At 36.5% G+C, this 14,187-nt stretch overlaps 1 protein-coding gene across 1 annotated transcript in view; it reads right to left on the reverse strand.

Moving 5' to 3' along the window:
- Positions 1-14,187, reverse strand: part of Col28a1 (collagen type XXVIII alpha 1 chain) — a 172,346-nt gene that overhangs the window by 139,946 nt on the left and 18,213 nt on the right. The window contains exons 7-11 of the mRNA XM_031380761.1: positions 13,312-13,353; positions 10,904-10,930; positions 6,457-6,501; positions 4,076-4,120; positions 2,838-2,891 (exon numbers count right to left, since the gene is read on the reverse strand). Coding sequence (XP_031236621.1) covers positions 2,838-2,891; positions 4,076-4,120; positions 6,457-6,501; positions 10,904-10,930; positions 13,312-13,353 — 213 coding nt within the window. The remainder of the gene's footprint in view (positions 1-2,837; positions 2,892-4,075; positions 4,121-6,456; positions 6,502-10,903; positions 10,931-13,311; positions 13,354-14,187) is intronic.

A 14,187-nucleotide genomic window follows, 5' to 3' on the forward strand; every position in this document is an offset into this window, starting at 1 on the left:
AGGGGGAGGAGGAGGAAAAGGAGGGAGGAGGAGGAGGGGGGGAAGAGGAGGAGAAGGAGAGAGGAGGAAGAGGAGGGGGAAGAGGAGAGAGGAGGAGGGGGAGGGGAGGAGGAAAGAAGTAGTAATTAAGAATCCACTAAATTCACTACTGGAAATGAGAAAATACAACTACGGAAACTCATTCCTATCTCACAGCTTTAAAGTAATACCCAACACATTCTCAAGAATTGTGTGCGTGTGGCTGTATGTGTGTGTATGTGTGTTTGTTTAGGTATGTGTGAGTGTGTGTGTGTGTGTGTGTGTGTGTGTGTGTGTGTGTATGTTTGCATATATGAGAGTGTATTGTGTATATGTGACTATGAGTGTGCAGATGTATGTGGGTATGCATGTGCATGTACATCTGTGTGCCTGCTGCTGGGGATTTAAATCAAGGCCTTTACTAAGTACGTGTTCTGCCACTGAACTGTAGCCAAATTCTCTCACTTTCCTTTTATTTATTTTTATTTTTTATTTTGAGACAAAATCTTGCAAAGCTGGCCTTTTGGTCTTCCTATCATATCCACTGAAGTAGCTAGAATTATGATCCTAACTGAAACTGGTAGCTTTTAATAGAGGCAAACTTTGTGTTAGAGGCAGGAAGATCCAAATCCAGGGCAACCAGAGTTCAGAATAAGACCCTGTCAATAATAATAATAATAATAATAATAATAATAATAATAATAACAATAACAATAATAATAATAATAATATGAAGAGGGAGAGAAGAGTGGAGGAGATGAGAAGACTAGGAACAGCAGGGAAAAAATGCAAGGAGGTAGAAAGAAAAGGCAGGAGAGAGGGTGGAAAAAAGGAAACTCTAAGTGACTTTATGTAACATATAGTTCACCACAACTAAATTTTATAGATTTTTTCTTTAATTTAAAAATATGTTTGAACAGTGTGGTGGCTGGGAAATCTCACTTCCAGAACTTGGCAAACAAAGACAGGTGAATCTCTAAGAGTTGAAATCCAACCCAGTCTATCTTAGTAAGTTCTAGGTCAGCCAAGGTTATATGAGACCCTGTCCCAAAAACAACCTTCCCATATATATAAAATCCCAAACAAATAAGACATAAAAATGTTTAAAGACATTTTCTTGAGAGGAAATTTGGTGAAATCACCAAATATCTTTGGAAAGATGACTCCCTTCTTGAACATGCCATGAAAACCAAGCATGGGGCTATTCTATTATAATCATCCCTCTTTGCAAAGGCTTAGTAAAATTAAAATCTAAAGTTTATAGAAAATGGTTTGTTTCTTTTAAAAGAACTAAGTAGAGAGTCTATAAAGTATAAAGAAAAATGATGACATAATGTTATTTTTGTTATGGACCTGTCTCCACATACCAGCACTGGATAGTCTTCATCTACCATCAAGCACTAGCATTCTTTCTCCTTTCTCAGTCTCTGGAGAAGTTGATAGCACAGCACCTGCCCCTGCTACCTTTCCTGTGTCTGTCCCCTGCCACTGTCCCCGCCCCAGCTCCTCCCCTGCCTCAGTTGCACCAATCATTTCTAGGCCTTGTTTTTCCTTTCCAAAATGACAACAGGAGGCCAGCACAATCCCTCACATTCTTTGTGGCTCATACACTCTGCATTTTTATCACTGTTTATAACCTTTGCCCTGATACTGTAGTTTATGCTTCTGTTTTACAAATGTAAAAATTAGCATCTTGGTTGACCAGTGATTCCTAGAAATATGTACGCAATGTCAAAATGAGTATGCTTTTTTCTTTTTGTCCGGATTTTACCTCCAGCTGAAGCAATTTTATGACAACTACTCAGTATTCAACAGAGCCATCCCTTTCCCCAGAGAGAATTAATCATAGGCAAGGACTGGAAAAGACAGTTCCCTAGTTGAAGCTCAAGTCTGCTCCTGCTGAGAAGCCCATTCTATTTTAATTTGCCAATTAAAAGTGGCCTGGGAAATCTCAGACTGTCATTATCTCATTAAAATGCATCCTTGACACTCCCTTTCCTCCCTCTGGAGAATTGCCACTAAAGCAGCCCAACTGCTCTCTACAACTTGAAGTTAGCACCATCCTCAAAAGATGACCTTTCTGGGGTCAATGGGTGATGGCATCTTCTGCAGTTCATAACTGTCAAAAATTCTACACAACTCCCTTCATTACACCTGTGGACAAGTTACTGGATATTTCTCATATCTATGAAATTTACTGAAAGTTGGGAAGAATTGAAAGGAAATAGAAGCATTGTTTTCTACAAAAAGTGGCCAGACACACTTGAAAAGAAAATCCTGTAACCAGGTGTTTTCACACCTTCCGCTTTAGAGAATCTTTGGATGATATTTGGCTGTTATTCCACCCCTCCTCTCTGTCATGCAGGATTATGTATGGAGTAACGTCACAAACATAGGACTGAAGGCTAAGACTGCTGGTTTCTGTTTTTATACCAGCCATAAATCCTATCGTCTAATAAACTGTATGTGGAGATAGTTAACAGGAGAAATTGGAACGGCTGGAATCATGTCTGGTACCACTTTTCAGTTGCCAGTGAGCCATAAACACTAGACACTGAGAAAAAGACAGAGACATGTCAAAGATGCCAGATGATGCCTCATAGTTTATAACGCCCTGAATCAGGAAGTAGTAAATGATAAAAGGATGTCACTGCCTTTCGGTGCATACTTGAACTTGAATCTGTGCACACACCTGCAGGTTACTAATATTTCCAAAGGCACTTTTCAAAGAATTAACCAATCCCTGCCTATAAAACACACAGTACCATAGTGCACTAGGGAAAGGCACGCTGTTCATCTCCCAATTTTAAAACATGTACCTTATTTCCTTGAAATCCCTTTGGGCCTGGATCCCCTGGAGGTCCACCAATGCCCTGCTCCAAGATGAAAACCAAGAATTAGTTTGTGTGCCAAACAAGAAGGCCAACCAAGACAGTATAGTGATCTGTAGGGCTCCTGGGGATGGTGGTGTCAGTAGCCAGACAGGGATGCTTCCATCTGCCTTGGGGTCACATTCAGTGGGAACCTGCACACCGTAAAGTCCTAGAGTCGAGTTCACAGCTTCTAAAACAACACATACTAAAATCAAGCACACTTTTAATGTGATATTTGCTTCCTAAGCCGGTGATTTTAAGCTTCCTGCTGTCTTGGATTCCACTTTTAGAAAAGATTTTTGCCTATCAATCAATATTAATATAACATAATTAATATAACATAAGCAGATCATTGAAAACTGTCATTTGCACTGAGTCTGCAATGGTCACTAACCACCTTGCTCAAGCAATTCCACACCAAAGCAAGGGTCTTGGCTAACCAGATATAGCCTAAGAATTCTTGGGTTAAAACCATAGCTTTTAGCTTATTTGGGGAGGTGTGTTTTGTTGGCTTGTTTTTGTTCTTATGTTTTGGTTTTTTTTGTTTTAATTTTTCTTTGTGGTGCCAAGGATGTAGGCAGGGGCTTTCTGCTTGCTTGATAACCACTGAGCTATACCTCCAGAATTTTTTCAGTCCTGAAATTACTTCTTCATACTCATCTATATCTGTTTAAAAGAGACACAGATATACTGTCTGGAGTCCACAGTATATTACTAAGTTATGGACTCATTCCATATTTCCAGTAATTAACTACATGCATGGAAAGGACTAATACAAATATTTAGATAAATAAATATAGGCAAAAATGAACAACCCTTACAGTTACATTCTAGGAACTATCTATTTCCTTATCATACCTACCTAACTCTCTCCATATAAAATATTTTCCATTTCCTTAGCTATTGACTAGGTGGAGTTATCAGGTGTATTGATCAGGTACCTACTGGTACCTGTCTTTAGAGAACCTGGGATAAACAAAACATTAGTCAAGTGGTTCCTGAACTCGGCTATGTCCTTAAATCATCCGGGAGCCTTTAAAACCTACTGATTCATGGTTCTATTGCCTACACACTTTGATTTAACTGAAGGCGGTGTGAATGGACCAAGGCCTAGGTGGCAGCTGTCATTATCCCTCCCAAAGCGATTCCAGCTCGAACACAGACTTGTCTTTTTGCCTCCTTACCTGAATTCCTCTTGGTCCCTTTGGCCCATCTGGCCCTGAGGGTCCCTGTGTAATGAAATTCAATAGTCCAATTTAATTCCAATTAAATAGTCCAATTTAATTCCAATTAAATATTCTAAATATCCATCTTTGTAATATATAGATTTTAAATACAAAAATAGATTGTGGTTGAGAGTCATTCTTCCCTGGCTATTCAAACATCAAAGGGAACAGATTGAAATGATTCTAATGATCCTAATTAACAAAACACCTCAGAATCAAACTTTTGCTTAAATAAACAAACTAGAAGAAAACTAATGTTACATGTCATTATTTACCCCATATGTTGGTATATGGTTCATTTTCTTTTTCATTTTTTGAGACATTTTCTCTGTGTAGCCCTGGCTGTCCTGGAACTCTCTCTCTAGACCAGGCTACCCTCAAACTCAGAGATCTACCTGCCTCTGCCTCCATGTGATGGGATTAAAGGCATATGCTACCACCACCTGGAAATATTTGTTTCAACAGAAAGGAATTGCTTCATAAATTCCTTAGAATGTTCTAGCTAGTATATAAATTCCTGTAATTAGGAGAATATTATTACATTCCTGCAAATCAATGTCATTAATTCAGCGATGAGTCTGCCTGACAGCTAGATTGTTCCTTCTCCACACTTTAGAGTTTGGCAAAACACTGTTTATAGTCAATAATCTTCCAAATTTCAATATGTTCCATACCTCAAAATACACTTACAATGCATTTTTTGTGAATATAATATAGTCTAGATTACCTTTTCCCAGTTCTTGATTTTTTTCCAAGTCATTTGTCAAGAACCAGGACCTACCAGGATTCATTACTCATTTCTTAGCTTAACCTTAAAATGCTTATGAAGAGTGCTGCTTTTAATAACTTTAGAATTGACATTGATGTGTGTGTTCACATCTTTTTCCTATTCTGACTCATCACTAAGGATCTAGAAGATGGCTACTGAAGTGGAGACTATAGAGGAGGGTCTGTCTCTTCTTTGTCTATCATATATCTATGGGATACATGGGATATATGGGATACATATATATGTATGCACACACATATTTTTATATTATGGGATGTTATCAAGATTAAGTATCAATTATTACCTTGCAGTTTGCTAATTTAGTGTATAAAATTATAAAATAATGGTAGTGTCTTAATTTCACTTCTTTGACTGCAAACATATTTGGATATTTTCATTTTTTATCCATTTGTGTTTATTTTCATCTCTTGATGTTCTTCACACATTTTTCTTATAAATTTGTGTGAACTCTTCATATCAAATGTGTCATACTTATGGACCCTTTATGAACATATATATTCATATCTTATATCTTAACATTAAGATATACTTGAAATGAGTCATGTCTTATAATTGGCAATATTTTCTTTTTGGCACAGAAAGTGGTGCAGCATCTAATCTCTTAACTGTTTCCTGGATTCATTCTTCTGTGCTCCCATGTCTCTCTCTAATTAGAATGTTTCTATTGTCTCACTTTGATTTACTCTGAAAACAATCACCAAGCCTGCATTCTGCAAATTCATCTGTCTAAAGCTTTACAGATGTTTGTCAACTTCTAGGAAAGATCAAGCCATTTAAAGTATTTGATTCAACAGACCAGTATCATTATTTTATCCTCTTCTTCAACTTTCTGCCATTTTCTCATGTCATATCCATCCATGCATATAACACAGATGTTTTATATTTCATTATCTTGGTTACCTTCATAGTTAATAGTCCTTAACTTGAATAGCAGATATTTTTATTCTATGCTTTTGGGGATTATTATATTTGGGGATTATTATATTATATAAAAATATTATATTTTTAGATATAGTGTCTTTGCAGTTTGGTTCTATTAGGAATTCTTTAATATGCCAAGTTGAATATGTCTCTAGTTTAAGTTCCTTACCCTTATTTATTTTGAACAAAGTTAAACAGTTATACACTGATTATATCTTGCTGTGTCCCCTAAATTTCAAATCCTTATGTCATGCTTCCTATAATTTCACTAACTTCAGAATTTTTTACTGTTCTGGTTGAAGTTGCATCAGAAGGTTACTCCAGTTCCTCCAACTGCACCTCTCATTGACTGTTGGTTATTCTTTCAACCATAAAGTTCAGTAGGACTGACCTCAAAGATCAGGATGTCACCAAATGCCCTTAATGGTCTATGAAAAGGGCACACAGGGGAGGGTGTCATTATATAAGTTCTGTATTCTTTGATTTTTCTACTTCACATTTTACAGATGTGCAAACTGAACTCCAGATCCTGGAGGGACAAACATAATTCATCTCAGAAACTTTTGCTTGAGGAAACTCAGGCCGAAAGGGATCACAGATGTTAACATTTTAAAAACATGACTCTTACTTTGTCACCTTTCATTCCTGGTTTCCCACATTCTCCTCGTTCACCCTATAAATAAGTAAGTAAATAAATAAATACATCAACACATCAATACATAAATAAAAGACTGAGTATCAATATTCCAAGTTTAAGAAAAAGACCACTAGCATAATTACATATGATAAAACTCTGTTCAATTTCATATCATTTCATCTTTAATATTGAAGGGGCATTGAACTTTGAAATTTTTTACCCATGAATTGCACTAACTATATTCTAAAGTTATTCAAATCAATGGTACCACCTAATGTGGGTTTGTTTGAGGTTTCATGAAACTTGGGAGAGAAATAAAATATGAAGAAAAATAACTGCTCATCTACCATATATAGTGTACCATGTATAGCTGTCTGATTCCATATGATACATCAATAAAAGCAGCTTTATACAATCAGGTAATATAAACTTTCTGAGGTATTGTCTCTCTATTCTATGGCTAGTATACAATTTTATATATAACCACATAGCAAGTTCAGAATAGAATTAGGATCTAAACCCAGGTCTCCTTTAACTCAGTGTCTGTATTTTTTCATAATACCGTGCTCCAGTCTAAATATTGGTCATGGCCAGTTAGTAGCATTAGAATAGAAGACTGATAGAGAAGGCATGAGACCAGACTGTATTATATCTGGAAAAGGTAGCTATGATGAGTTAGCAAGATCATCTAGAGGAAAATGGAGTCCACTGTTGAGCGTGCTGCATAGATTTCATTATTACACATATTGTATTACCCTGCCTTGTATGTTATCATAAAACTAACATTAAAATTATGCTTTAGAAATTATAATGGTATTTTTATGATGCTACCTGACATTCATTGCTTTTGATAAATGTTAGTTTAATTTTGTAGACTGAGTATCATGGTAGATAAGTTCTTGAGGTCATTGTGACCATTTCACAATGTATACAAATTTAAAGTATCATATTATACAAAAAAAACCATAATTTTCCAACTAAAGCGTTATGATCAATATTTGTTTATGAGTTTTTCAGTTGTGAAAGTGGAATGAAAACCTCTGAATATTAACCCATTCTCTCAAATGTTTCACACTTCCCATAGTTAGAACTGAAAAGTCTAATTAGACAAAAAGGACTCAAGTTTCCTCAAAGAATTAACATCTGTTGTTATTAAAACTCTTTATCACCTGAAAATGATTCTGTATATGTCTTCATTCTGAGCCTCAAAACAATTCTTACTGTTAAAGTAAGAAAACTAGATTGAAGAGGTTTAATGGTTTACTTGCATGGTAACTGCAGTCTTACTAGCCCAGAGCCATTCCTTTAACCTCTGCTTCTGCTATGCTTTATTATTTGTGTGCCGCTCTAGCACATGTTACCCAGTGTGCCACTGGACAGCAATGTAAGAAAATTGCACTAGAATAAAATGCAAGGCATTGCTCCTCTTTAGAGGAAGTCAAACTATGGAGATAGCTGAAATCACAGCGATTTAGTGATATAGTTTGCTGCACTGTACTAAATACAGCAGAAATCCTGAACTTACTACTACTATGAATCCCTCTTCTATGTAAGCTTTATCTTATTGTATAATAGCAACTGGTCAGGATGTGTGCCACACTTTAAGTAGCAATTCTTAAGAAAGTGGTCTTGTAATCATGAGTAATGAGTGCAAAGTTTGTGCTTGAGCCTTTCCGGGATTACATATCTTTACAACATATAAATACATACATATGTATATACATATGTGTGTGTATATGTGTGTGTGTGTATCAGTGTATTTACATACATATTCCATTCATCTAAAAGTAATATAAGGCTCAGAGACATTATATTGCCACAACTATAAATCTGAGTCTGGTAGACTTCCAAGTCTATGTCATTGATCATCCCATAGCTTAACAAGGCACCCTGTCATGGGCCATAATTTACTTTCTATTCACCTGACCCTCAACACAGGACACAGCTTGAGCCCTGCTGTCACTGGGAACAGAAGAGAGGAAGGTGCATCTCTCACAACCAGCTTTGCTCTGCTCAAAAGTGATTTATTCTTGCCAGAGCCTGGAAGTCAAACTGACCCAGGAAAAGCTGAATTCTCACTGAGAACAAAGTCGAGAACTTATTTCAGAATGTAAGTGGAAAAAATCACGCTTGAAGTTCCAATTAGAGCACAATTAATTTCCTAATGTTGGATGGGAATGAAATGAGTCAACCATCAAAATATCAAAACTACCATAAATACACTCAAAAGTCTTTTGGCCAAAATTCACATTCCATTTGTCCCCAGACAGATTTGTTAGCAATAGGGTTCTGAGAAACAGCATTTGTTTTGTGGGCAGATTCCTATCAATGAAAATATTGTCTTCATTATTTTCCTCAGCAAAGCCCCCCCCTTTTGTTGGGCTCATGAACACCCATAGAATGGCCACAATCACATAAGCAAGTGCTTCAGAGAGCTTTGAACAGATCTGCCCTATGCCAGCTTTAAGTTTTTAACACTGTTCCTCCTGATTAAATCTTAGTATGAATGTCTACAGATCTGCACTCCTTTGCTTGGACAGCTTGTATTTTTCAATTGTGAACTCTTCCAGTGAGTCTAGAGTCTATAATTCCACAGAAGGGTAAATTCATCTTTATACACATACACACACACACTTAAATCAAGATGAGGAAGCTCATCTATACATTTTGCTCATCAATTTATTAAACTTTCACACCTTATATTTTTGTATGAGCAAATATCTGCCAATACATTGTCACCCCATTATTCTAATTATCCAGTAAGTATGTAAATCACCCACACCTTTATTAATTCAATTCCATGTAAAAAAGAAACAGTCATCCTGGTCTCTTAAGTTGCTCATGTTCTTCTAGATGCTGAATTAGGAAACATGAGATGTTTCCTTTCTCTTTTAGGTATAACAGTGCTGGGGCTGAATTTACAGGCCTATGTGTAGGTTTCCCCCTACTATTTGTGGGGCCCAGATCCAAAAAATGCAAGCAGATGCTCACATACCATGTTTCTAGATAGTTGAACATTATAAATCCAACTTTCAAACTATTCCAATGAAAATGTTACACAGAATATTTTCTGTCTTCCCACTTGAAAAATGTACTTGTAAAAATAGTAAAAAGGTCTGGGGGTGCAGCTTAGTTGACAGGGTGCTTGTCAGTATACATGGAGTTCTGGGTTCCAGTCACCAGATGAACTGAAAGTGCCAGAGCATACTTGTAACCTCAGCACAGGAAGTAAAGGCAGGAGGAACAGAAGTTCAAAGTCATCCTCCACTACATAACAAGTTGGAGGCCACCCTGGGATAAGTAAAAGTCTGATTCAAAAAAAAAAAAAATCAAGCTAAGAACAACAAATTGATTGTTTAAATATCCATGTAGCCTGGGCCCAAAACCCAGAGCTCTTAACTTACTATTCCTACTCCTTCCACAAGAAGAGAGGCTGTAAGTCCTAAAGTTCAAGTAGTGAAACAGAGCTTCCTGTATGATTCCCACTCCTGCTTCAGGTAGCCACATTCCATTTGTGAGAGGGAGCCACACCTGAGCGCCTTCTTAGACCCAAGAAGTAGCTGATATTGAAGAGGTTTGCCCAGGAAGTAGCTGATACGGAAAAGAGGTTTGTGGAAGACCTAGCAGGCTTCAGCTAGTTTGCAGGAATTCCTGGACTTTTGTCTAGCAAACAGAAAGATGACACAAGATTCACATACTGCAAACTGCTGATTTCTTGGGAATTGGGACGACAAGAATACCTTGAAAAGAACCCACTAAAAATTGCAACCCAGGTCCATAGCTTATGCTCTGTAGAATAGAATGGATGATAGGAATATTTTCTGACTTCAACCAGAAAATCTGCTACTAGAGAACTCTGGGATAGATGTATCAGTGAACCACTGAGTATTCTCAGAGATTCCTGCACAGAGTGCAATTTTTAAATTTCTTTTGAAGCACTTTAACTTCCTACTTTGTTATTTGCAAATAATCATGAAGTTATCTACCAATTTACACCTTTTGTTTACATGCCAAACCCACTTTCTCTGCAAGCTTAGCTCCTGGAGATCAACAGATCAGTATTGCTCATCTAAAATCAACCTTCTCTTTTCCCTGGGAGGTAGCCAAGATCTGGGTTATCAGAGACCATAAGCAACAATATAGATACTCACTCAAGGTGTTAGTAATGGAAAAAAATTTTTTTATCTGAGAACGTGCTGCTTTTTTCTCCCTTTTTTGTCAAATTGGAGTTCTTTACTGAAAAGTTTCATGTTTACAGAGATGGCGGGACACTAAGCCTAAGAGGCACCTCCATTTCTACAACACATAACCATATCTTACATTTCATTTTTGGCCTACACTAACTGACTTGAGAATATAATTGGAAATGAGGAAGGACAATAATAGTACTTATGCTTTTCTCCCTAAAATTCTGGTTTACTTGTTATTAACCACTTACCTTGTCACCCTTGTACCCAGGGATTCCCTAGTTTAAAAAGAGAAATCAAAAGGTAAAGTAAGATACATAGAACAGCATTAGATAAAGTAAGATATTACAGACCAGTATTAGAGGAAGTATGAGGTATTTTTTACAAAGTACAACAAACCACATCTTCAAGTCTTGGAAATAGGCCCACATAAGTGCACATCTCCTGAGCCTGGTAAATGTATGGCAACTAAGAGGAAGAATGAAGCTATGTTTCCCTATTACAGTTTATTCTCAGTTCCAGACTCTTGTGCCTCAAATCCAATTTCTTACCCTTTGGATCAAAACTGAAGGAGAGAGTATACACTGAAAGTCATCATGAACACTATGACCATAATGGTGCTCTCAAACTGTTTCATTGGCTTTTAAACTATAAGCTATTGCCGCTGAATGTTTCCCTGGGTGGGTTTGAGAGACTGGCTTTGAAATGAGCTAACGCCCTTTAGAATATTCATAAATATCTGTATCCATCATGGTCCTCCCTTCAAATTCAGCCTAGAATATATAACATCAGAGAAATGAATGGTTCCTCTATAAACCCTAATGAGTCAGTGACCTTTGAGTTATTGGCTTTTATCTCACGCTAAGTGAGAAGCCAGCACCTTGGCTGTCTTCTGAGTCACTCGTGGGAATCCTAAGGAGCCCTTTCTACTGTGCCATTCCCATAACCCCTCTAAGAGGCACAATTCTGGGTACTAAATGGACTGGGAAATTGCCATCTCCAAAGAACAGTAAGTCTTTTCCATCATTATCCTACGACTATATTTTTCAAGGATTAAATAGAACTGTAAGACTTATTTAATACAAGCTGGAGAAACCAGTGACATCAATGAGCTAATACTGCCATGTGACCATGAATTCTACAAGAGTTTTATTTCATCTGTGTATAACTTTTCTAAATAGAAACTGCAGAGAGGAAATAATACTTCTTTCTAAATTAATAGGCATTGAAGAATAGAAAAAGTAGTATTGGCCAAAGAGAGAGTGACAGTATGATTTAACCCAGTGTAGAAATACTTGTTCACATGAATTGGTCAATTGCTAAGATTGTTTCAAGTTAAAGACACAGATAGTTTGTTATTTTCTACAAAAAAAATCTACATTTATCATAACAAGAACATGTAGACTTCCAATTCCAGAATTCCTACGATATCCTCTATCCATTGCAACACACATTTGAAACTCTTGTTGTTACTTCATTTTGAAAGATGGAGAATTAGATTCTAGAAGGAGCTATAGACGTGCACAGAAACAAGGGAATGCTACTTTCTTCATGGTATATTTGTGTTTTCATCTCAAAGTGTTGATCATTTTATCTTCAGGGCTCGTTTGTTTGTTCTTTGTTTCTTTTTCCCTTTTAGGGCCTGTTAACCACTGGTTTTAAAATATTCCAATTTAAAATATCCAAAATTACAATGTCAGTCTCTGTCAAGCTTGTCTCTGATTTTCTTATTTCTGTTACGAAAACTTTTCTGATTTCTAGCACTATCATATTACATATCCTATCAAGTTACAGGGTCAAAATTCTATGATCATCTTCATTTTCTCTCCTTTTGTCAATACTCCAACCACCTTTCAAAGTTAATCTTCTTCTCACAGCTTCTGAGTTATTCACTTTGGCTCAAGTTTTAAGAACATCCTTCCCATCACCTAGAAAAATACTAGCATTGGTAATCTAGAAGACAATTAAGAAGTACTTCCTGAACAAATAGCATAACTTATGAGCAGACTCCTATTGGAAGGATCAAGCTTTCCATCAGATGTTTCTATGGGGTTAATTAAAAATCCCAAGAGACCAGCTTTGTGAAACTCCAATTCAGCGACTGTTTACTCAAACCAAGGGGCTAAGCAAAAAGATGTGGCACAACACAAACATTTTTTTCACCATAGGTGTTGCTATTTGCTATACTCACTGTAATGTCCAAGAAAATATAAAATTAACAATGTATTCGTGTATCATAATTCTTTCCCAAGCCATCTCAAGAAACCAAACAGACTTATTTTTGTTGATAGAACCAAAATTTAAAAAGCATAGTTTAAACCATGTAATTCTTACACTTTTAAAATTTTAGCTTTTTTTCTTCCATTAATAAAACAAAATATCCACAAGAAGTTAAGCTAAGTGCCTTTGTCATTTAAGCCTTTCAGAAATGTTCAGTTGGGCATTACGGAATGCCATATGTCCCATTGTCACTCTGCTGATTAGAGTATTTTTCTCTCTGGAGTTCCACCTCAAAGATCATGTCTATCTGATTGCCTGCCTGCACCCTCAAGACATAGGTAAGTAGGAATCCATTTTGCAATTGCACTTCATGGTCAAGCCAGTCAGTCAGAGATTCCCAGGACTATTTGTCAGGAAAGCATTCCAACTCTGTACATACCACAGGACCTCTTTCTCCAGTTTCTCCTTTCTGAGCATCACCCTGCAGCAAACAACAAACTCAGTCAAAATTCTTCAGCCCTGCAAGTGATTGATTGCTCAATAAAATGTGCTAACCCAATGGATAATGGGTTAACCCAATTAGAAAAGAATCTTAAGCTTTGACCACTGACATTTTCACCATGCAGTTTAAGGAAAATAGCAGCTCAGATAAAGGTTGGCCTTTAAGAGTGAACCCAGATGTTCAGGGTGCATAACATACATAGATTTTTTTTTTCACAACTTCAGCCACATTCCAGTTTACAATATGGTGTTTTTCTCAAGCATAGCATTGTGTTTTTCTGGAATAGGATACTCTGGCTTTTCTCCAAGAGGCTTTGAATATTTTCTAAAGTGTTCCTCAAGAGAGATTGCCTGATTTCAGCAAAACTAAGGAAAATAAAGTATGGAGCACAAAATTGCAAACCAAACTAATGAAATATGAACATTGATTTATAGCCAAGTTTTTAACAATAAAGGAAGGTGTGTTGGCATCGGTTGAGACCTACATAGGATAAGTAAAAATAAGAGGGTTTGCAGATGCCCCCAAGAAAGCTACCAATTCCCTCTCCTCAGCAAGCAGGCTAGTGCCAAGAATACTCTCATTCTCATAATGTTTTATATATATATATATATATATATATATATATATATATATATATATATATATATATATATATATATATATATATACATATATATATATATATTGTCTTCTTAATAACATTCTTGGAAATGGGATTAAATTAAAGTTTGAATGTAGTGCTTAATTTCTTCCCAAAATGTGGGAACCAAGTTGTCTTTGCAGCAAAAAGCAAAGGCCTCAACACACCATTAT

Source organism: Mastomys coucha, unplaced genomic scaffold (genome assembly GCF_008632895.1).
Source record: "Mastomys coucha isolate ucsf_1 unplaced genomic scaffold, UCSF_Mcou_1 pScaffold20, whole genome shotgun sequence".
Classification (NCBI taxonomy): Eukaryota; Metazoa; Chordata; class Mammalia; order Rodentia; family Muridae; genus Mastomys; species Mastomys coucha.